The 25,442-nt window shown below is 38.3% G+C and overlaps 1 protein-coding gene across 3 annotated transcripts in view; it reads left to right on the top strand.

Annotated features, from left to right (window-relative positions):
- The window catches only part of plxna4 (plexin A4), a 236,655-nt gene that overhangs the window by 17,766 nt on the left and 193,447 nt on the right, over positions 1–25,442 (top strand). For 2 of the 3 annotated variants that reach the window (XM_073945613.1, XM_005164690.6), the window contains one exon: positions 16,272–17,583. In XM_073945613.1, coding sequence (XP_073801714.1) covers positions 16,372–17,583 — 1,212 coding nt within the window. In that variant the 5' untranslated portion in view covers positions 16,272–16,371. 3 annotated transcript variants of the gene reach the window in all.

Raw genomic sequence — 25,442 nt, 5'->3', positions numbered from 1 at the left:
TGACTGGATGGGATTGTCTGTAGGTAAATGTGTGAATTGCGAGTGACAGTTCTGTCTGCTTGTGACATCTTAAGAATAGACCCCTGCTGTGCGTCCCCCATGTCCCACCGTGTGTGCATGCTGGTGTGTACGTGAGCCCATGTGTCTGTGTGGATAATGAGGAGAGAGTGATTTCCGCCAGTGTGAAACTCTGCTTTCTATCACCACTGTGGCACACGTGAGTCCTATTACAAGACTGTCCATCTTTGTGTGTGTATGTATATAATCATTTATAATTGTATTTTTTTTTCTTTTAGAACAACTTAAGTCTTGTGGTTACAGTGTGTTTCAGTTGGATACATGTCTACTTTTCACTGGCACTTCGCTTGTGAGATGCAGATAATCTAGAAATGGAAATGTAGTAGGGGCAGGCTTTGGATTTGACATTTATGTGGTGTTATTAAGACAAGTGTTTAAAGTTCAGTGTTAGACTATACACACATGCCTTGTGACCTTATGTGCCAAAAAATGGGCTAGTAGTGGGCAAAGGTTGTCTTGTTCGTGTTTTTTAAAGGGATAGTTCATCCAGAGAGGAAAATTCAGTCATCATTTATTTACCAGGCCCATAGCCAGGTGGTTAATTTTACTCCAAAAGTGGACCTTTTTGCAGTTATATGCCTCGTTTTCTACACTGTAAAAAAAAAAAAAAAAAAAAAAAAAAAGAATCCATAAAATAAAAGTTTTTTTTTTCCCAGTAAAAAAACTTAAAATTAGGATTTACATTGTATTTAATTATCTAAATACTGCATTTAAGTGACATTTTAGGCACTGTTTTTTTAGCTGGATTAGCTTGTCAGATGGTCATTATAACCACATTTTTATAGAATAAAGAAATGTGAAAAAATACTTATTTTTAAAATACAAGGTTATTACATCATATCTCATTCTTCCGAACCATCTGAACCCCTTTGGCTATTGGTCTGTTTACCATTCACTTGTTTTTGTTTTGACTATTTGAGTTTCTTGCTTCTGTTGAATACAAATGGACACATTTTAAGGTATCCTGATAGGAGACCCTTATTTCCATAGTAATTTATTATTCTACTATGGAAGTCAATAGGAGCCAGTGACTAGCATTCTTCAAAAATGCTTAATTTTGTGTTCAACAGATGAAAGAAACTCATAAATGTTTAAAACCACATGAGGGCAAATAAATTAGGTAATTAAATGTAATCTCATTAAAAATATTCTTCAAAAATACTTTAAGTAATTGTCTTTTGAGAGTTTCTGAAAGTTTAAAGTCTGATTCATTCATTGATTATTCTTCATCTTGTTTATAATGCTGATGCAATGTAGTCACAGCAAAGTTCATAGAGTAGATTGTTTTAAAGGAATCATGTTTCCAGTGGTGTCTTTACCTATTTAACGTCTAATTTGATATCGATTTTCAAAAAAATGATGTCTTGCTACATCGCCAGCCAATGCAGTTAAACTGTTTAGCAGACAAAATTCTGCTATGTGCTTGCTGCAAGTACTGTGTCATTGTGAACAGGACTATAGGTTGTTCCAAATTTGGAACACTTTGCTGCGATGAACTTGGTGTGATGACCTCAGTGTAGTTTCAGTAATATACCTGAGGAAAGAAAGCAGAAAAGAGTATTTCTGGTACAGATCTTCCTTTGAGTCAGGTCAGGAGGATTACATTGAAAACATCCTCTGTGTCGGCTTTTATATTTGCTTCCGCTAAGCCATGCATGACAAGTAATAAATTAGTTTAGTTTCAGATGTATGAAACCATTTGAAAGCTGCAGACAGATATACGTATCTTATTTCTTTTGTAGGTGAACTCGCTGTTTGAAACATCCACACTAAGTCTTGGCTTTACAGTGGCATCAGATGTGTGCACGTTTTAAAACTTGTCCAGAGTAAGAAAAGATGAAAAGCAATAGGAAGGGTATAGGGCTGGGCAATGAAATTGATATCGGTATTTATTGACCGAACACCAGAATGGCTTTTTGGTTTCTTTTTTTGTGCACCCCAGCCACTAGCACACCATCTGAAAGATTTTTTAGCAAAGAGGTAATATAGTCATTTAACTTCACAATTTGTAATGTTGCAATATGCATTTGAATAATGATGATTAGTTTCTTTACTTAAAAGCTCAGATTTGATTATCATTATTTGCTTTGTTTACAGAGTTTGAGGTTTACTGTATCATTATTATTGACATCTTACAGAGATGTTGATTTACCTTTACCATTGCACACACTTTGTATTTTTTTTTTATCAAATTTTTTTGTTATCTCTTTAACAGTTCTGTTTATTTTAATATAAAGAGATCAGGTATTTTGTTTAATTATTTTTGTTTTGACTATTAAAACTATTTGCCTTAGTAATGTTGGTTAATTAAAATTAAGTGGTTAAATAAAATCTAAATATCCCTAAATGGATTGTTAAAAATATTCAATATTTATCTATATTTAATGATATAAAACGTAATATAGTGATTTTTAATTATTATTATTATTTTTTTGTATTATCGCCCAGTCCTAGAAGGGTATCATTGTAGTGTGGTTTACACAGCGTTTCTATGTTGTGTATCCTATTTTCCTGTTGCAGGGTTCAACACTAAAAATTTTTGCTTCGGGTCCGATCGGGCCAATGATTCAGATTTTTACTTGCCCTGGCAAAATTTTCACTGAGAAGTTAATAGCTATTTTAGTCACATATATTAAATAATGTGTAAAAAATAATGTCAGTAAATCTAGAATTTAAATATTTAGAAAATTTTATGTTTAATAAAGTTAATAAATATATGCAAAATTCAAAGTGTTATGCAAACAAAAAGAACAGTATGGAAAATGTGCTGGTATTTTATTGCAGTTCGAAATGATTTAACAAAAGGTGGCTTACTTGCCAAACTGATGGCAAATTGTGCAAAACATCAACTTCTTTTTTTCGAAATAGAAATTTTCGTTTATTTTTATAATTTGATGTTGCCGTCACTTCACTGTACTGGTTACGGAGGAAAAGAATAGCAAGCTCAAAACATCAAATCAGATAAGAGAAACCAAAAAGCAGTATGGTGTTTATGACATCACAGAGAAGACTTAAAATTAAATTAAATTAAAACTTAATTAAATAGAATTTATCAATAGTCAATGGCAAATGAAACTTTAGTGACAAGGTAGCACTGTCCCGATAGGGCCAGTTAGAATCCTGCCTACTGTCCCAAGCGTCTCTTTCACCAGGGGCCTCATGTATCAACGCTGCGTACGCACAAAAACTTTGCGTACGCCAGGTTTCACGCTCAGAATCGCTCACGTTTGGATTTACTAACAATGAACTGAACGTGGGAATGTGCGCAGGTTCACAGCAGCTTTCTGGCAGGCGTACGCACATTTTTTGTGCGTGTCTGTTTTATTTCCATTGGCGACTCCTAGAGGCAGTTGTGTTAAATTCCTCTCTACAAAGTGTCTGAGCCTTGCAATGGCAGCTGTATGAGACGGGTTTATCTAGTAGGTATGTAAGATTTCCATACAATACAGTTGACCAGCTAAACATTAAAGCACAATTTGCAGTGGTCGCCTGTTTTCCCAATGTAATCTGAGCGATCTACTGCACGCACATTGCTATAAAGACACTATCTGAAGATGAATTTGCATGCGAGAATCAGAAACATTTCCATTCAATAAATGTGCAAATAAAATATGATGCACAAACTTATTGATGATTCCTACTTGTCTTTCTCGTGATAAATAGTGGGCAAAATCTGATATGTAGCTGGGGAAAAAAAAGAAGAAAGAGTTCATCAGACGCTAGATTCGAACCGAGTTCATGCTCGAACGTGTCAAAACATGATCACGCACCTTTTTTTCTGCGTACGCACATTTACAGCTTTGTGCGTACGCAATGTTTTAGTAAGATTTCCACGCAAGTCTTCGTACATGAGGCCCCAGGTCTGGGCCATCGGGCAGTCCTTATTGTTAAGCCCTGTGTTGGATTTTATATTGAACTTGAAAACTTTAGTATGTCTGATTTTGCAATGTGACATTTCAATTGGCTCCGTTTTGTTGGGACATCCATTTTTACATCCTTTTGAAATACAGCTGTGTTCCTCATCCTTCTGGCAAATGTACTTCTGATTTGAGGTGAGTCAGTTTGTTGTTGACTTAAGATCTGTTTAGCATTTGTCTGGGAGGTAGACCATGGTACATTTGTCTTTTACATTTGTACATTCTAAGTTGCCAAGGTAAGGTTTAATTCGCACTGACAGTAAGCAATGGACTAGATAAACCAACATGCTTTCCGCTTCCCTGATTTTGTCAAGCACAGGTGCATTCATTCAACAAACTGCAACCATGTTGTGAATGTCTGTACTATAGAACAGATGCACTGAAGCTTGGCAGTGTGAGTACAGTATTTATATGTTGTTGCCTTTACATACACGCTCTTTGAATGTGGGCTTGTTTCTGTGTTCTGTGCATTAGGCATCTTCGTTGTATCCATGAGCTTCAGTCCCTCTGCCACCCACTCACACATCTATAAGTGTTCCCATGGAAACATGACTTTTTAGCTCCATTATCCCACTTAATGTTTCTCCCCACACAGATGTACACATACAAATCACAACAGCGGTGTGGGCTAGAGGTCGCCACTGAGTCTCTGACGCTGTCATCATGAGCATTGATAAAAATTCCAGTGGAACGATCAAACATGTTCCATAAATCAGCATGCTTCATTGAATATTGGCTGTTGAATGCTGAGTTGAGTATTAAGCCTTATTATTACGGATGTTTTTCAGGATTATGAATGGTGTCGTATCATTTCAGCAGCGCAGACAAGGAATTATATTGACAGCAGTGTTTTGTGCCCCTGCCATCTTGTATTTTTCCTGCGCCTTCAAGATAAGGGTTTTCAAGGCCGCATTGGACGCGCTTCACAAGTTATTCTATGTGGCATGGCTAACATTGAATGAAGGTGATATTAGAATCTTGTCAGGGCGATTCATGTCACTGCAGTGCTAAGGGACAGAACATCCTCTTATAGTAAGAAGGGAAGGTAAACATTGTAAATGCACAGGTTATTTCTACTTTTCCAGTGTCACTGTGATTTAGCTTCTTGGGAATGGTCATGCACGCTCACCCAGAGCCCTCGGATTCTCGCGCACAAGTAATGCGACGCAGTTAAGCATGTAGAAAATCAAACTAAACAGCCTGACCAACTGCGGAGAGGGAAAGAAAAGAGGAATGGATTACGTTTCCTTCATCCCAAACCACAGGAGCCCCTGCTGAAAGGACTCGAAAGCAGCCTTCCGTGTTTACGCCAAGGGCTCTGACAAACAGAGCGAGGGAGGAAGGTAAATAGAAAACAGAATGGAGAGCTATCTTCCTGTCCCGACTCCTGCACGCAGATGAGGTGGAGAAGAGAGCTGGCATCAGGCCAGGTGCTGAAAGCTGGTCGTAGCGGCACTCGCAGCTCGCTCATTGAGAAAGTTGCGGCTAAAAGTTCAGGAAATGATTCAGCCGGCAACCGCGCATTGAATTTACATTTGATTTGTATAAAATGCATATTGATGAGGCTCATCTGCATATGTTTTTGTAGCCACTTGTGCCGCTCGAGTGGTGTGTAATCTACCAGCGGTGGACAATAGCTCATCTGTCTTGCGGATGGAAGTGAGCACATCACGGTCAGCTTTCATCAAAGAGGCTTCTGTGTGCGCCTCGTTCTTCATTATCTCCACATATGACACCCATGATGGTTTGCCTCCAGGCTATTGCCTACGTAACATCTTCACTCATGCTACATGCATATTGGTCCGTCTGTGTTCTCATCCAAAGTCTTTGTCATGTGCACTTGAATGGTGGCATTAAGAGTCAGTTTAACCGGGAAAATATAGTGGAAGATACAAGGCAATTGCATTTGTTTTTATAGACTCATTTGAGCTGAAGAACCTCGGAGAGGTAAGGTTTAATGCGTGTGTGCTGAAAAGCACCCAACATTCTGTTTATTGATGACTCATACACTTTAAATGTAATTCCTCCAAAATGCCTCTAAATGAGTGAGTCATTCATATCAGTAATTTAACAGCTATGGTTGTCTGAATAATGTGCTATTTGAATAACTTCATAAGACTTGACATAAGCAGATATCGACTTGGCTCACAGCGTGATTTCTCAAAAACCAGCTGTAATTATCACAATAGTGCTAATATAAACAGTCTTGAAATACAAAGTAAATCCATTTGTTTTGCATGGGGAGGAGAAATCCAATAAAATTTCCCTGCATGCAAAAATGATCACCTTGTTCTCAAATTCTCTGCTGCTTTATGATTATACCGGCTGACTTTGTGGACTGTTGTGCTGGTTATGTTATTTGATTTGTCTTTTGTTGTTCTAAGCAGCAATATACACAGATGCAGTGCTTTTATTTCTGCTTTGCTAGAGGCACACTTTAGTTGCTTTTCTTGTGACCTTTTGGAAAACCGTTTTCATCTCTATTCTCTCTCCCTCTGTCCGTTCTTCCCTTTGGTTTCACAGTTAATGTTGAGGCGGTGATTTATCACTTGTGTGAGTCCGTAAGAAAATGGGTTTTCTCCTGGATAAGAGGCGGAGCTGACAGATTCTTTAAAACTGTGCTTTGCAACCTTGCTGCCAATTACAATGTGTTTCCATGCCATTCCAGTCTGTTCAATTGACTTCAGTGGGGTAGTGATTTATTTTAGGCATTGAATCTGAAAGCATCTGCTTTCAGAGTGCAAGATTTAAAGGGTAAGGCTACCAGCTTGGCAATATAGCTGTTTGAGGTGGTTAAAATTCAGCCATCATGTATGAAAGTACATCTCATGAGATCTCTGGCTCTAGCAAGACATAAAATGCTATATTTGAGGATACGGTATCAGTCTTAAAGGCCAATGATGAAACTTTTCATCCATACCTTTATCTATAACAGAGATTGCCAAACTAGGTCCCGTGGGCCAAAGTTGGCCTGAGGTAACCTTTGATTTGGCCCACCATACCATCTGAAAATGGTTTAGAGATTGTCATTTCAAATTTAATGTAACCTTATATTGCTTTATTTTATTTTTAAGCTACAAAAAGCTATCTGGAATTAAAAGGTTCAATTTAAATTTAGTATATGTGCATTAAGTGCGATCAGTGCTAATTTAAAAAGTTGGTCACACTTTATTTTGATGGTCTGATTGTTGAATTCAAGTTACATTGCATCTACATGCCAACTAGTTCTCATTAAATTATAAGTAGACTGTTAGGTTAGGGTTAGCGTAAGTTGACATGTACCTGCCAAGTTTCTTATAGTCAGTTAATGTCTGTTAAATGTCTATCAACAAATATTAAGCAGAGAGTCTACTAATACTCGAATGAACCATCAAAACAAAGTGTTACCAAAAATTATACTGCATTAGTAAATACGATTCAAAGTAACTATTTCTTTTTTATTATTATGAAGTGAATTAGAAAATTACCCATGGTAATTTTAATGTAAAATAGTTTGGTATATTTACCTTTTGCCCACAGCTATCAATGATATTTGGGTTTTGGCCATTTATACGAAAAAGTCTGGGCACCCCTGGTCTACAAAACAGTTTTGGTAACTATGTTCTTTAGTGTATATGAATTGTAAAATTAATGGAGAAAAGACTTAATCCAAGATCCCACTGAAGGAATCTAATGATGAATGTGTGTGTGGAGAATGGAAGGATATAAGTTGGATTACCAGTGTTGAATCCAGTTGTGTATCAGAATCCAAATCCTAAGATTATTCCACCCCCCTCACACACGCAAATTAAAAACACAGTTTAACGGTTTATAATAATCAGTCCAAAGCTTGTGATTATCAGGCATTCATGTCTAAGAAGTTAATCTTGCAGGTCCAGTTCATCCAGCACTATTTGAACTGTATTAGTTGAGACTGAGTATTAATACTATATGTACACCAGTGCTAAATGTATCATCTCTACTTTGGCTTGTAGTGCAAGGCACTAACAATGCCAAGGTCATGTGAACTATGTTTTGGAATGTTGGCAAATTAATAAATGTGAATGTCTTTTATATCTTTCTCAATGTGCACTGTGTTAGCTGTTGATTTCAGAGATCTCGCTTTTTTCTTTTTGCATGAACGCATTTCCTCCATACTTCATTATTCAGTTAGTTTGACTGTGGCTATTTGCCCTTAGGCTAAAACAGCTAGTCCATTCACATACAAAGCCTTCATAGAAAGGAAATAGCTACACAGAGATTCTGTATTGAAGCTGCTCATTTACTGATCTAGTGTCATCTAGACACATTTATTATTAAAAACAAAGCTAAACTCAAGTCAGCTGAAAGCTCCAGCAGTCTTTCCTTTGGTTGATGATATGTAGCGTGCAGTGATGACAGTCAGACCCCACCTCCGGCTGGCCCAGCACACATCAGCACTGTATTACTGACTCTGCTGTGTGGGAAATGAACTTTTATGATCTCTGATTTATTACCTGCATCAGTGGCTCTGAAACGCCCCAGGATTGCTTAGAGGAAAACTGGAGGGAAAAGCCTTCAGTCTGGGTGAGAAATCAAATCTACACCACCGCCCCCCCATCTACCACCCTCCACACAAATCACTTTTGCTGCTGCTCACTCACTCGGGTTTGTGTGTGTGTGTGTGTGTGTGTGTGTGTGTGTGTGTGTGTGTGTGTGTGTGTGTGTGTGTGTGTGTGTGTGTGTTTTTGTGTGTGTCTGTGATATGAAGGTGTTTCTGAGCACTCACATGTACAGTATGCAGTGATGTGCAAAATGGACAGTTCTAGCATATGTTGTGCATTAGCATGAACTTCATAGTATTTCCATGTGTGTGTGTGTGTGTGTGTGTGTGTGTGTGTGTGTATATATATATAAATTATACATAAATAGCTTTTATTTAGTTTTTTTTAATGTAACAATCATTTTTAAACAGCAATTCATTTATTTATGTTTTTGCATGCTGACCTTTTTATTGGCAGTATTTTCACAATGCCCAATCTCTCTCTTTTTTTCACATGCATTTCATAAGCTCCCAACTCAGCTAAATTATTTCTTTCTTCTGTATTGCTGCAGATTCAGCAGCGGCACAGCACTGCTCTGAAACTCGGAATATATTTGCACTGGAAGTGGCTAACGTCTTGATTTAAGGTGCTGAACTGTACATTTGTCTCACAGCAAGTGTTGAGATCATAAATAAGACACCCTCTTAAACACTGAGAGTGACCTCTTATGAATGTCACTGAAAACTAATCAAGTGGTGTAGAAAAGTTCACGGAGCACGCAGAGAAAAAAAGAACAGGGAGAAGCCAGCAGAGGGCACATAAAAGTTTAAATATACAGGTCTAACGTGGTGGGAATGACCAAGGATGTTTTTTAGTTGGATCATCTTGTATCTAGAGGTGCAGTGAGAGTCTGTGGGAGTGTGGAACGTGTTGAAATTCATGATAGTAGACCTTTAGGTGATAGAGGATTCTGTCTAAAACTGTTTCCCTTGTAAAAAGACATGTTGGGGGCATCTGGGAGATTGAAATTGTTTGGGATTGGTTGAACAGCACTTACAAAATATACTGGAACCCCTATTGATAGACTGCTTGAGATTATTAGTACATTGGTGAGGCTAGATAATTTAATAATTGATCACATTTTGTATATCATATTCTTTTGGTCACTGGTAAATAAAATATATTCATTGATACTCTTTGAGACTTTACTGCCTGTATGCAGCTGCTCAGTCCAGCTTTGATGGGCATTCGCCTTCACAACTTAATTTGGAATGTCAGACAGGCTTTTTAGTGCTCACATCAATGCATTTCACAGTCGTGTGTACATGATAATCTGTTTTATGCTGAGCTGCTTGCATGTCTTTAGTAATCTGGATGAGTGTCTATTGAAGAAATAGAAGGATTTAAAGCCTCTGGAACGAAACACAATGGCTGCAGTTTTTTGTTTGAATGAATAGTTTGCACACTCATTCACTTTTTTTCTGTGGTGCATGTTAAAATGATATTTAAAGAACACTAGATTGGAATCAAACACAGTTTTGATTAAACTAATGTTTTGGACATTTATATTGACGCCATTTTGGGGTCTGAAAAACCAAAACTTATGATAATTTTCCATAATACAGCAAAGGCAGTAGTTTTAACAATGTTGCTGTATGTACCCGAATGATTTCATAACATGAAAAAGAAAAATCTTTTCATTTTTATGATAATATTGTAATGTAAACATATCTTAAATTACATATAATTCCCTCATCCAATCACAGCCGGGTCATTTGGAGTGCATTGTGGTCTTCCTGAGACATTGGTTAATTGAATACAAGACTCATCTAGTCATAATAATGAATGACATATAAGACATTTACTTATATATGAGCTCGGCATGGCAGATGGCAACAGGAAGCACTTTGAATTGTAACCTAATAACAGGATACTGACAGTGAGGATCAGTAGCTCTTCAACAGTCATGTTACTGTAGCTGTATCGAAACAACATCTCTATCTGAAGTGATAACACTCAGTGCAGTCCACACCTATGTCACTTGACATTAGGATAGATAGGAAGGACATGTAATGTATGTTTGTGTTTTTAAAAATCTATTCCTGGTTGTTCATTCCATGTGAATCTGTAATAAGTGTGTGATTTGTGCAAGTCACTACACAAGGCTGAAACATATTTAGATATGTGTCCGCTTAAGGCAGAAAGAAACCCTGACAAACACGTTTTCATCTCTGAGTAAGACCCTGACTGGCTTGATAGAGGTGTGAGAGTAGAAAAATACATTTGTGCGCAAAAGTTAAAGGGACGTGATTTGTGTATGTGTGTGAGCGAGAGAGAGGAAGATGGATGGAAAGCGTTTGACAGAGTCTGTTTGAACCGAGAGCTGCTGTGGAGGATTACGGTCCCTCTGATCAGAGCGAGCGAGGAAATAGAAAGAAGGAAAATGGGAGAGAGAGAGGACAGGCAGATGTCAACATGTCTCTCAGATCCACTGGATTTGTCTGGCCGGCATTTGGTCTCAATCCATTGCTTTGAAATGCCACAGTTCGGGGAGTTTTGATGAATTCTGTAAATAACTGTGTAAGTTTGATATGTGTAAACATCAAACACCATATCAGTTTATGACAAGTTCACAGCATCAAAATGATCATAATATACTAATTCAAATGGAAAATTAGTGCATTGTTGGTGATAACACTTCATATCAAAAGTTGAAGATAGCGTCATAATATAAAAGGACTAAATGTACTGCATATAAATTTTTAATGCTACACATGTAGTAATATGAATCAAGTGACAGTAAAACTGATTCACAGTAAAAGTAGGGATTATTGCACCCAGTTGCTGGTTAAAGAAGGGTATAAATGGAGATCGGAGGCAGCTCCAAGTGGCTTGGCCTTGAGCTCCACATGGGGTGTACAAAACCTGGAGTTCAATATTGTGGTTTGAGAATGTTTAGACCAGGGGTGCTCAATCCTGTTCCTGGAGATCTACCTTCCTGCAAATTTCAGCTCCAACCCTGATCAAACACAACTATACCAACTAAAGCTGCGGTCACACACTGGACTTTTCTCCCTATAGACTTGCATCCATACGCACATGAATGTGTCAGACTGGAAATGCAGGCTCATGCGACAGGTTTCGCTGTTTACTGCGTTGGAAAGTTTAAGCTTGATAAACTCTGACCTGCTAAATCGTATCATGTGATTGCGTGAGACTTATCAAAGATCAAAACATGACCTTTCTGGACTTTAAAATATGTGGAATATAAATATATAAATATATGGACCAATCGCTCATTTTTTAAAAGGTCTAATAATCATCTTGTTTAATCCTGCCGGTTTCACAGCGACGTACAACAAAATTTTGCACGCACAAACTCTATTGTGATTGCGGCATAAGTCAGATCTGAAGGAGCACTTGGTAATTACAAACAGGTGTGTTTGATCAAGGTTTCAGCTGAACTTTGCAGGAAGGTAGATATCCAGCAACAGGATTGGGCACTCCTGGTCTACACCCAACCTCACAGTAACCTAATGCGATTTATTAATGGCTGTTTCTCAATATGCGTTCTTCAGCGATCTTGTGTTCTCGTGAAACGGCATCATCAACCACCAATGTTCAGTTCCAAAACTCAAGATCGCAAAAACAGAGGACGCGTGAAAGTTCCTGGATGCGTTCGAGTATGTGTTGATGCTGACTTAAGCACCAAACTTGCTCGAGAAAACCCAGAAGTCATTGCGGCTCACTAAAGGAGGTGGGAAGCACAGCATTTTGCATAGATTTATTATTAAAGTTCAGAGATATAACTTATTTATCTTAGGAGTTTCCCTAAATTAGACAGTCAAAGTAAACATTACCATGAAAATCTTTAAAGGCATGAACACATTAAGGGAGTTTATTTGCTGAAATTCGTATTAAAATCGGTTTTATTTGTGTTGTGCAAAGTGTATTTGTAAGGGTTTTGTGGGAAAGGGGGAAAGCAAAAAAAAACATTATATGAATGCTGTAATGTTTGAATAATTTCCAGTTAAAAATACATGAAGGTCATGTGACCATCAGGACAAACGCAGGATTTCATTTCACACAGGACGTGTTTTCTGTTCTCGCGGTCTCCTGAGTTTGTTCTTCTGAGGTGACCTGGCATGACCGGTCTTCGCAAGGATGCAAGTCTGTTCTCTGCGTTTTTGGAATTGAGAAACAGCCAATGTCTATCTACCTACACCACCTAAACCCAATCTATTGTGGCATAGGTCCCTCCCACTTGGAGGTCACCCGGTCTACTTACGATGTAATCCCCCCCACTTGGAAGTCTCTGGGCTGCAGCGATTCCTACTTGACTGTTTGAGGAAAATAAGGGTTTCTTAAAAAGACAGAATAATCATGAGTAAGGTCTTCTGTTTTTGTATGCTTTTGTACAGTTACAAATCCTCTCCCCATATCGTTACTACTATTATTTTGAGTCTAATTTATTGATCAACAAAGACCGTACAGAATATATCTGTCAAGTAAAAGTCTGATGCAGTTGCACTTTATTCGAATTCAGTTTTGTTTTAAATGACCTTGAAAATTAAGTTCATTATTTTTTATTTTTTTGTTAAATGTCCTTTTCATTACTCTTTCCGTTCCATTACTTTTTCCGTTACACTTTCTTGAGAGCATCATAGTCCCATTACATTTTTGTTGGGGCGTATCCCCTTTGCCTTCATGGAGAGCTATAGATAATTAAAAACCTTTATCTGCCTGTGCTTGGTTTGTAAACACAACTCCTTTTCTTTGTGGCATCCTTCTGTCACCATCTTCCTTCATACCCACATCAGGGATGAATCCCTCCATCTGTCCACAGAGGGATGAGGAGCGCAGGCTGTGCTAATGAAAGTCGAACAGGAGGATGTGTGCATAAGCGCCAGTGTGTATGTGCGGGTGTCAGAGTACGAGATTTTGTGACATGCCGTAATCAAAGTTGAATTGCACTGTTCTGAGATAATGCTCTTAGATCAGGGAGGATAAATTCGGGATTGCTCAGATGCCCTTGGCCCCTGCCTCCTCCCACACGCATCTGATGAAATTCAAGGTCGAGTGTTTGCAAAGCCTGGAAAGGCTCCAGTCAAACACCCTGGTCTTAGATGAATGTGGGTGCTTATACTTTGCCCATTGTTTTTTTTTGGACCATTGTCAATGAATTCAGCCAACTGCTCTGTAAGACCTTCACTTGACCTCACTTGACACCTAGAGGGCCTGGAATCTTCTTGTTTTTCAAAAATGAAGAATTATCATGAAAATATAGAGTCTACCACTGCCAGCAGCAACCCACCCAACTTGAAGCCAGGATTTAAGCAGCCTGGTGTCATCTCAGTTTGCCATACTGGAGCCCAGTGTGGAGCGTATGGTGTTTGGCAATTGGTGCACATTTTAACCAGAAGGCTATGAATGAAACAGCCTGAACGAGGAAACATAGCCTTCTTACAACAGATCCAATCTGATATGTCAGAAGACAGTGTATGAATGCAAATGGACCCACACTGATGCTATTTGAAGTATTTGAAGACTAAAATCAATACACCTGTTTTTTTCTTACGAAAATAGCTCTTTCCAGCATTATAGTCCAGTGTGCAGGCACTTTCAAAATGTCTTTTACACACAGTTGTACATTTTTATTGTTATTGCTGTGTAAGTCTGATTATATGTGCTGGCTTTCTGGAGGCACAAAAGGAATTGCATCAAGTGAGACTTGCTTTGTCGCAGTTTTATCCTAGAAAGACAAAGAATTGGAATGAGAAGCATGAATATCCAATTATTTATCAAGTCACACACACAGCTTAAACCCTAAATGTGCCATTTCCTCACATTCCCAGAGATGCTGCATTGTGTGTGTGGTATTAAACATGAATTCATTAGCACTCTTTGATGTGGCTACTCAGCATGTGGTCTCCAGTCCATGTTTGTGTGTGAGTGTGTTAGTGTGTGTGTGTGTGTGTGTGTGTGTGTAACAAACATTCTTTCCAAAAGAAGGACTGGTTTTCTTTTGGCAGCATAGTGGAGTGTTGGAGTACCACCGGCCTGGAGGTCAACTCTTGTTCCCTGTTCAAGATACAGGGAATGCTGTATCCTATCCAACTGCTAGTGCCCTAAAGCAACCTACGGGAAGATGCTAAAATAATAAACCACTGTTTTTGGATGACATTGCAGATTAGCTGATCTTAAAGCTCAGTGCTAGATGCCTTTTAAATATTTTACCACCATGGATTGGCATGGATTCTTGCTCCGAGCTTCCAACCATGCACAGAAAAGCCTCTAGCAAACCAAACCACAAGTTTTTTTTTTTTTTTACAATGCTTTAATATCTACGCATTGCAATTTTATTGTTGTACGAGACATAGCCTAACACATAGTAAACATTCCACATGTCCATTGAGCTATGGTGTACGTATGGAGATTGTGGTTTTAAATCCTGGTTTATTGTTTTTTACTCTTCTCTCCATAGTTTCCCAGCTTGTACATGGGAATACTTAATAGGAAGGATGTTCATTTATCCTTTGGCTTCTGTTTGAACCCACCAAAGAGTCAGAATGTGTATTTTGATTCCGATTTACAATACCACAGTTTCCTTATGAGTGTTTTTGCCTTGACCCACATCTCCCTTCTCTCCTACTTTAAATGTAATCGCTAGTAAATGATACCTGCTGTAGTGTTTTGAAGTGGTTCTTTTCTAGAATTTTTTATCAGAGAACATTATCCCCCACTGCTCAGATTGCACACACTACTATATTTCAAACCATTCCCTTCCATGCACCCAAACACAGATGTGGTAGGACCATTCTCGTGCAAAATGGAAAGTGTACCGAACCCTTTATTACTCTCCTATGCCTTTGAGTGGGCTAACACTCCCTCCCTTAGTGCGTCTCTGCTTTCTGTTTCAATGGCTAATCATTACTGTGGACTCCATACCCTTCACTCTGTATAACGTCTTAATGCCCACTACAACGACTAAGCAGTGATTTTCACATCTGCTGTGAACCACAGCAGTTAAGTGCCAGCCTAAAATACCAATGCTAGTATGCTCTGCAGCTAAAAATACAGTGTTTATGTTGTATGCACTGTCCTGTCTATGCTCTATATATTAGCATTTGTGCCGCTCAACACTACAGTCAAAAGTAACTTTTTTAGAGGAGGATAAAGAGCAAACTGACCCCCCCCCCCCTCTTTTTTTTGTGCAGTCTTTAGCAATTCTTTTTAATTAGCCCTGTGGTCCACTATTACTCACATATTGCAGGCATGACTGTGAGCTCTGCTACTCCTTCAGCTGTGTCAGCAGGTGAACTGCGCTATCTGGAAAGATAGGAGAATATCGGCAAAGCATGCAAATAGCATACCGAGGGGAAAATCAATTAGAGGGCCAGAGGTCCGGCTGTGAGGTGGGGCACAGGCAGAGAAACTGTGCCCATCCTAGCTGTTAACTCCTGGGGCAAATGCATTATCCCATTGATAATGGCATCCATTCATGCCAACTGTGCAAGCTCCTAGAGTGCCCTTTTCCACCTCTCTTTCTTTTTGTAATTACTCATGCACTTTTCAAATGGCTGGAAAACTGTCATGTGGCTTTAACAATTTGTCTACTGAGACCATGCTCTCCCTTCCTCTGTTGAGAATCTTTTGTGGAAGATACAGTGAACGTGAATCGTGTATTCTGTTTTCATTGTTGTTAAAGCTAAGTCTAATATGCTATTAAAGTATCTTTAATGCTTACACTATTCTGTTATTTCTCTCTGTGCAGGTACAGAATGTCCCCAACTTAACAAGAAGCCTGAATACTAAAACAGAACACAGAGTGAGCAGTGGACAGAGAGACACTCTTCCCCCAAGGATCCAGGACAATGGCTTTTCACAATAGGAGATGGAACTTTACTTTTTCTTGCTGCGTTGTTGTCTTGTTGCTTCCCCTTGTGGCTGCAAGACCACAACAACCGTCAGCTGCAACTAGAGTACATGAGGAATACAGTACGTTTCGGGTGGAAAACACAGAATGGACCTTTAACCATCTTGCGGTGGACCACAGAAATGGGAATGTGTATCTTGGGGCAGTGAACCGCATCTACAAACTCTCACCTGGACTGGACATACAGGTGTCACATCAGACCGGTCCAGATGAGGATAACCGGAACTGCTACCCACCCCGTATAGTGCAGCCTTGTAGCGAACCCCTTACGTTGACTAATAACGTCAATAAGATGCTGCTCATGGACTACCGCGAGAACCGGCTGCTGGCATGCGGCAGCTTGTACCAGGGTATTTGCAAACTCCTCCGCCTGGATGATCTCTTTAAACTTGGAGAGCCCTTTCATAAAAAAGAGCACTACCTTTCTGGCGTCAATGAGAGCGGCTCCGTGTTTGGGGTCATCGTGTCTTATGGTGATGCCTCGCCTGATAAGTTGTTCGTGGCCACAGCTGTTGATGGGAGACCAGAGTACTTCCCAACAATATCCAGCCGTAAGCTCACCCGGAACTCCGAGGAGGATGGGATGTTTGCCTACGTCTTCCACGATGAATTTGTTGCCTCTATGATTAAAATCCCATCGGATACATTCACAGTGGTACCAGACTTTGACATCTATTACGTCTATGGGTTCAGCAGTGGAAATTTTGTGTATTTTCTCACATTGCAACCTGAAATGGGCGGAGGACCGACTACAGGGTCATCCTCAGCTGGGCGTGAACAGGTGTACACTTCTAAACTAGTTAGACTCTGCAAGGATGACACTGCATTTAACTCCTATGTTGAGGTTCCTCTTGGTTGCGTTAAGGGTGGGGTAGAGTATCGCCTTCTACAGGCAGCCTACCTGTCCAAAGCAGGAACCATTCTGGCACGTTCATTGGGTATAGGACCTGATGATGACATCCTTTATGCCGTGTTCTCCAAAGGACAAAAAAGGAGGCCCAAAGAGTCATCTCAGGAGTCCGCTCTCTGCGTGTTCACTCTGAAAGAAATTAACGAAAGAATAAAGGACCGGCTGCAGTCATGCTATAAAGGAGAGGGAACCCTCGATCTGGCCTGGCTCAAAGTGAAAGACATCTCGTGCAGTAGTGCGGTGAGTACATTCAAAATCACAACACCCCTGCTTACCTGTCCTTAGCAGAACAAAACCGCTCGTGACAGTTACTATAGTAACACACTATGATTTAAAATGATTGCTTATGTGAGCGTTCAGTGTTAGTCATCAAATTGTACACAATTTGAAGTTGTTGAAACAAGACCATTCAAGTTTTTACCAGAGCGTAGGGCTAATTTGGGTCAAATAAAGGCACATGTATGAGGTAGTGCCCACTAGCAATACAATACCACTTTTGATAAATTACCACTAGCTGTGCTTATAACAAGCCTTTTGACAACACAGGACAAGGTATCGAAATAAAGTGACATTTTTAATGGTTTCCTAGAAACTGACTGTTATGAAAGCAAAAGCTTGTATTTTAAGCTGTGGGTGTTTGGGCTAAATGAATTGGAGAATTTTTCATTGAAGTTATAGTCTGCATTTTAAACCAATGCATGCCGAGGGGCAATGATGTTGGTTTTGTAGTCGGCACGCCACATTTTTTGGAATGTTTTTTACTTTGTATTCCTCTTCATTTATTTCTCACAGCAGTGACAACATAATTGCTGCCATTTTGACTACCAACTTACAGTATGTCTAGTTCCAAACAAAATCATTCATTTGTTACAATAGTTTTCACTCAGTTCCGCACAACAAGGTTACAATGTTTGTCACAAAGCAAACCTTTCAGACCTTTAGATAAAACACAGCTAAGCTGTAGAAAAATGTACTGCACAAAGCACTCAGTAACACAACCAATGAATTTGAACTCCATTTAGAAACATCAATGCTGGTTAAATTGAGCCAGGTTAAACGCTATAGAAAAGAACGAGCTGTTCAGGCATTTACAAGAAATATTTTGTAACAATAGCATGGCAGTCAGTAACTTTGTAGTAAATCTGTATACTATGATATTTGCCATTATATTGTGATTGTACGATTTCGTACCATACACAAGTTTTTTCCTGATGTGTGGACAATATGTGTGTAAACTGAGTGAACACACACTCAAAGACACTCACACACAAGAATAAATGTGAAGCAGACTGTAAGAGAGTCGTGATAAGTCTACGGTTAGAGAGGGAGGAAGACAGGGAGTTATGTTGAGGAATGGTGCCATTTCTGCATGCACTGCAGTATGGCCACTGCAGCATAAATTAAAGAGAGAGCGTCACAGCGAGGAGAGAGAGATGGATGGTCTGCGTCTCCTCCTCTGGTAACTATGGCTACTAGCTCCTCATTTAAAAGCCAGGCAAGTGTTTGATTGGGGAAGTGAAAAACACAAGTGAGCTCAAACACATTACATCTGAGACTGATAAATGCTCTGTTACTGCTTAAATTATCCTGATAACTGATCTCGGAAACAAATAGAAGCACATTCATGCACTTGTACCAGGGTTACTGCTTAAATTATCCTCTCTGCGAACTGATCACAAAAACAAATATAAGCACAACCATGCACTTACAGAGGCGTATGAAAAACAAAGTGAAATAGACACTTTAATACATAAGCACATATTAGGTACGATTCATCATGATTCATGTATGTTTTTTTTTCATTTGGGATTCACAGTATACTAGTTTTGAGTTTATAAATATATGTAATTTGTTATTGGTGTTTAAATGTATTGGGTATTGGGGTTTTTTCAGGGCAGGGCGATTAATCGGAAAGTAATCTAAATCGACATTCAAAACCTATAATCAATCAAATATTTCTAGGTCAATTTTTAAAATTACTTTTCCGACCGCGTGTGGAGTCACGTGACTCTGCTCTGTTTACTACACATTGCAACGATGCGCTGCAATGACAAGTGTGGAGAGTCGTGGGAGAGCCCGTTTTATCGAGTGTTTACAAGTGTTGAGCTCCATATGGAAACTTTTGTTTTGTGTTTACCTTATGATTAAAAAAGTTGTTGCACATCCGTTGGTTCCCGATGATGGACCCATTCTTGAGGCTTACTTTGCACTACATTGGTAATGATTGGAAGCTGCACCTAAGATGATTTGAGACGGTATAATATATATGAGCATATTTACTGTACAAAACCTTTCACTGAACTATAAGGGCAAAATAAAAGAAATAATAAAATAATTGTTCATTAATCGTTATCGAGTTAAAATATTCAATTATCTAGATTTTGATTTTAGGCCAAACCGCCCAGCCCTAGGTTTTGTCACACTTTTTGGTAGATTTGTGATGGCCAAATTCAATTATTAAGTTAAAATGTATTATTGATTCATTTATTCATTCATGTTCCTTCAGCTTAGTTTCTGTTTCAGAGGTCGCCACAGCGGAATAAATCTCCAACTATTATAGCATAGGTTTTACACAGTGGATGCCCTTCCAGCCGCAACCCAGTACTGGGAAACACCATACACTCTCATTCACACACAAACTCATACACTACGCCCAATTTAGTTTATTAAATTCCCCTATAGCGCATGTCTTTGGACTGTGAGAAACCGGAGCACCCGGAGGAAACCCAACTAAACAAGGGGAGAACATACAAACTCTACACAGAAATGCCAACTGGCCCAGCCGGGACTCAAACCAGCAGCCTTCTTGCTGTGAGGCGACAGTGCTAAACACTGAGACAAAATTGCATTGGAAATGGTCATATTAAATGTTATGGCAAGCTGTTTTATATGTAATTAATTATATAACTTATAATATCTTTACTTAAATTATTAAACTAATGACTTTAGAGATATGCTCTGACAAAGACTACTTCTAACCAATTATATTATAACATTATGCCCTTTATTTTATAACATGGATCAAATAAAACATAACCTACATTCCTTTTGCTGAATATTCTGTTTTATCTGGGAATATGGTACATTTATGGACGTTAAATGCATTATGAATGCTGTTTCATGTTGTCTTTCTCAGTAAGCAGACTACATTAGGTATAAAGCAGCTTCCAAACACCCACAGGCAGAAGGAACATGGGCACGATCGCGCTGACTCACCTATGAATAAAAGCACACGCTCATAGACGGATACATTCAGACACTCTTGTTTTTCAGCAAAACACCCACAAACACACACATTCAAAAGCCTCCCAGGGCTAAAAAAGAATGGCATATCTGTCGGGCTGTTCTGTGACTGAAGCTAAACGCTTTTGGGCTGCGGTATTCCTGAATCCTCGCTCAACGGGACCATGTTGACGAGATAAAAAGTTCGGAATGACAGGAGTGAGAAAACGATTTCCAAACCTCGGGTAGATGGATGTTTTGCTAATATCTCTAGCGTGATTTTACAAGAATCACAGTTGTTGGTCTCAGATGGGTTTATGTTTTCAATAATGTATGAAAAACTCAGTGCTGCAGAGTTAAAATATTGCATATCATCGTTCACAGAGGACGGCAAACATATACAAGCTGCTTTTTACAAACCGAGAATCGCGAAAGAAAAGAAAAATAACGGGAAGCTTTTTGACTTCCCTGATATGAAAGTCTAATTAAGTAAGCGGAGACGCTCTGTGAGATCAAGCAAGCCCCTCTTCATGAATGCGAAGATAACGTTCTCTCAATATTCAGCCCTCTGCAAACGTTACATCAACATGACATGATAGTAATGCAGGTTCGGTGAAGATATGAAAGTGATGTATATCTTAATATCCTCTCTGTGCCCTCTGCAGACGATAAGGATATTATGCTGTGAAGAAAAAAAAACCTAGCATAATGTAAGCCTGGATCATATGAGATATATCTCTAGTTCTGTCCAAAATTCAGCTCTTTACTAGCAGTCATCGTCATGGATCATGTGCAGACAGATGACATGGATGAATAGCTTTTTTATTATTTTAGATGCATATCGACAATAGAATAGAAAAATATGTATAAATGATGATCTAATCATGCTGGGACCTAACAATGAGATTATTTACCATGAGTTCTATAAATTGTTTTTGGATTATTCAATTTTAGCTGAATTGTTTCTTTCTTAACTTGCTTTTCTTTTGATGTAAACGTCCATAGGACACATGTGCCATGTTTATGGTGCTGTGTCAACTTCGACTTTGTAAAATCCAAAGGTGACTGCATTCATCCTGTCAGTGGCTTTTTTTTTCATCACTTTAGAATTATAAGGTTCTATCTGACATTTTTGTCAAAATTGAGTTATTTACAATATCTCAAAATCATTCAGAATGCAGACAGAACCTTATAATTCAAAGATGACATTTTGTCTTTTTTTTTTACCGTGATAGGTAAGGGTGTAACAGATAACAGTTGATTCATGATTCGTACGGATCACAACCCACGGTTTGGAACACACATGACCCGCAGATTAATACATTTTGTTTTACTTAGATTAATTTTGTAACGATCACAGAGAGATCGCCTCTTGCATCATTCAAATCGCATGTATGAAAGCATTTAGGCTTTCCTGTAAAATATAATGCTGATGGAAGAAGTTGTGGTAGGTTATTGGTGATGCAATGAAGCAAAGGTGTTTTCTGTCACTACTTGTTTTGCCTGCATTAATGCATTCAGTGTAAAATGCACGATTAACCATTAAAAGATCGGGATCTCAACACCCACGCAGCATAAATTATAAATGACTGTAATTTGCATATGTTTATGAATTCTTCGAATCGCTGCATTCAAATCTGTGTTTGAAAAACGAAAAAATCAAGAAAGAAATTCAGTCTTTAGTCTTTTAAGTTAGTTATGAAGTTACAAACAGTCAAAAAACACAAAAGTAATGGAATAACAGTTTATATTACATTATTTAACCAATAGGTGGTGACAACCAGCCATCAAAAATTTATTCATTCATTCATTCATTTTCTTTTTGGCTTAGTCCCTTTATTAATCTGGGGTCGCCACAGCGGAATAAACCGCCAACTTATTCCGCATATGTTTTATGCAACGGATGCAACCCTTCACTGGGAAACATCCATACACACTCATTCACACACATACACTACGGACAATTTAGCTTACACAATTCACCTATATTGCATGTCTTTGGACTTGTTGGGGAAACCGGAGCACCCGCAAGAAACCCATGGCAACATGGGGCTCCAACATGCAAACTCCACACAAAAACGCCAACTGACCCAGCCGAGGCTCAAACCAACAAACATCTTGCTGTGATGTGAAAATGCTACCCACTGCGCCACCATGCAGCCCCGCCATCAAAAATATACCACTGAATAATTCTTCAAAAATGAAACATCTAGCAATAAACTGTGAGGTTTTATGAGTGAATAACTGAATCGTTTATTGAAAATGAGACTAAAAATAAACATGGGTTGTACAAATTATAATGTTAGATTTATACATTTAGCGTTATCAGCAACAGTGAACTTTTTCACAGTACTGAATATTTCACAATTTATCTTTATTTAGCTGATTATTTCATCATTTTTATTTTTAATAAAATTAAAGCTTCTAAGTTCTGTTTGTTAAAACCAAGTGTCCTGCAGTACTGTTTTTGTAATAAATGGAAAGCAAATTACATTTGTTTGCTCCCCTTTTTGGGTGATCCGAAAAATAGTCCGATCCATGACTAAAAACATAATGTGATCCGAACTGTGAGATTTGTGATATGTTACACCGCTAGTGATAGGATATCCCATAACTACTATAGTTTTACAGTATAAATAAGTAGATTTAATATGTGCACATGTCAAGTGGAAGCAGAAATGTATTTGCAGAGGCAGCAGCAGTGCTCTTTGCTTTGCTGACTCTCAAGCTCTTCGTTGCTCTTTTTCTCTCATGGTGTGTGTTTTTTCCCCAGTTAATGAACAGATGAGAAGACCTACTGCTCATTAGGCCAGTCAGACTGCATGAAGGGGCACTGTTAATGTCAAACATGATGCACACACACGCACACACACACACAAACTCACAAAAGAAAGGGTGCATTTCACTATGTGAAACAGACTAGCCATCTTCATCAGTTCATTAAAACAGACTTAGACTAAATCTTTCTAGCTGGTGGTAATGAAGTCATCTCTCACATGTATGTGGAGGCGTGGCATGTCACACACAATGGTCATGCTGTCACCCTCATTAACAAGAGATTGGGTCTCTTTGAAATATGCAGCTCTGCGTGACAAGTACTTATTTATGTTGCATGCCCAGATGCAAATGTAGCTCATCTGTTTATTTATTGAATTTTTTAAAAATGTAATACGTATTTATATAAATTTAAACTTTAAATATGTTAATTTTTAATTATTATTTTTTTCATTTAAGCGTATTTATTTGTGTGCATGTTATTAGTATATTGTGTTAACTTTCATTTTTGCTTAATGTTTTTAATTTATTTGTGTATTTTTTTCATATTTGTGCATGTTTTTATTTATATGCGTGTAATAGTTATTTTTCCATTCATATGCGCATTTATGTATTTGTCAATTATTTCATGTGCTTACTGTATTCACATATTTTTGTTTATTTGTTTTAGTATATTTGTGTATGTTTTATTAATTTGTGTTTATCTGTGTTTAATGTAATTGTTTGTTTTTTCATTTGTATCTATTTTATATAGTGTTTTGTATAGTTTTCATATTGATTTACAATTTCGATTATTTTATCATTTGTGCATTTATTTATGTTTGTATTTTCTCAAACTGCGCAAATATTTTATTTGTTTGTGCTCATATATACAGTATGTGCGTTACATATTTGGATGTGCTGTTTATTTATTTATTTTGCTTTATTATAATTATTATTCATTCATTTATTTTATTTTCATCTTACTCCTTTTTTAATGGGGTTGCCAGGGGTTGCCACAGCGGAATGTACCGCCAACTTATCTGGCAAATGTTTAACACAGCAGATGCCTTCCAGCTGCAACCCAACACTGGGAAACACCCATACACTCTTTAGTTTAGCCAATTTAGCTTATTCAGTTTACCTGTGGGGGCTCATTCAATTTAACTTTGGGGTAAACCGGAGCATGCGGAGGAAACCCACGCGAACATGGGGTGAACATGCAAATTCCACAGAGAAATGCCAGCTGACCAAGCCAGGCTCAAACCACTGACCTTCTTGCTGTAAGGCGATCATGCTACTCACTGCACCACCGTGACGCCCTATTATTAATACTATTATTATTTATTTATTTTATTCTTTTTTTGTTTTTTAAGTTCCCAGGTTCTGCAGGTTGCAATGTCACAAATTTTGGTTGCCAATCTTATTGCCAATTTTAATGGTTATGTTTTGATTTATTTTGCAATTTCCCAAACTAATCGCAGAGCCCGGGGACCAGAGTGAGTGCTCCGACTTATGGCCCCCCCTGATCTATTATTATTATTATTATTATTATTATTATTATTATTATTATTATTATTATAAATCACTCCCTTGTTCCTTCTGTATAATGTGAAATAATACATAATCATCCTTATATAATGTGATGACTCCCCCACCGCCCCTACCCACATTCAAAAAAGTATTAGTTGCTCTGTATAGATATGCATTCAGAAGATTTAAAGTCAGGCCCATGTTCCGTTAATCCCAAGTCCAGGGTTCGATAAGTCATGCTTGCAGCTTTACTCCCACAGGGTTACAACTGGCAGCTGTGTGCTGCTATTTAAAGATCAGACACACCGAGGGGGAATCCAAATGCAGAGGCAGAGATCTGAAGCTCGCTCATGACTACTGTAGCTCTGGTTGTGCCAAACATCTCTCAGACTTCCCAAGTGCCTTTGGGCCCAGACAGATGAGTGTTCAGACCCGAACAAAAGGAATTCTGATGTTTGTTTTTGTTTGTTTACTGTTCTTTTATTTTTAAAGTGTGTTAGATTGATCTGCGATTGACTGGAATCCACAGCATTAAATATTGCTTTATTTTTGCAAGGCTGAAAATGTAACATTGATTTTTTTTTAGGGAA

The sequence above is a fragment of the Danio rerio genome, chromosome 4 (assembly GCF_049306965.1).
Source record: "Danio rerio strain Tuebingen ecotype United States chromosome 4, GRCz12tu, whole genome shotgun sequence".
Taxonomy (NCBI): Eukaryota; Metazoa; Chordata; class Actinopteri; order Cypriniformes; family Danionidae; genus Danio; species Danio rerio.
The sequence above is the reverse complement of the archived record's forward strand: the minus strand, read 5'-3'. Positions and strand labels throughout refer to the sequence as shown.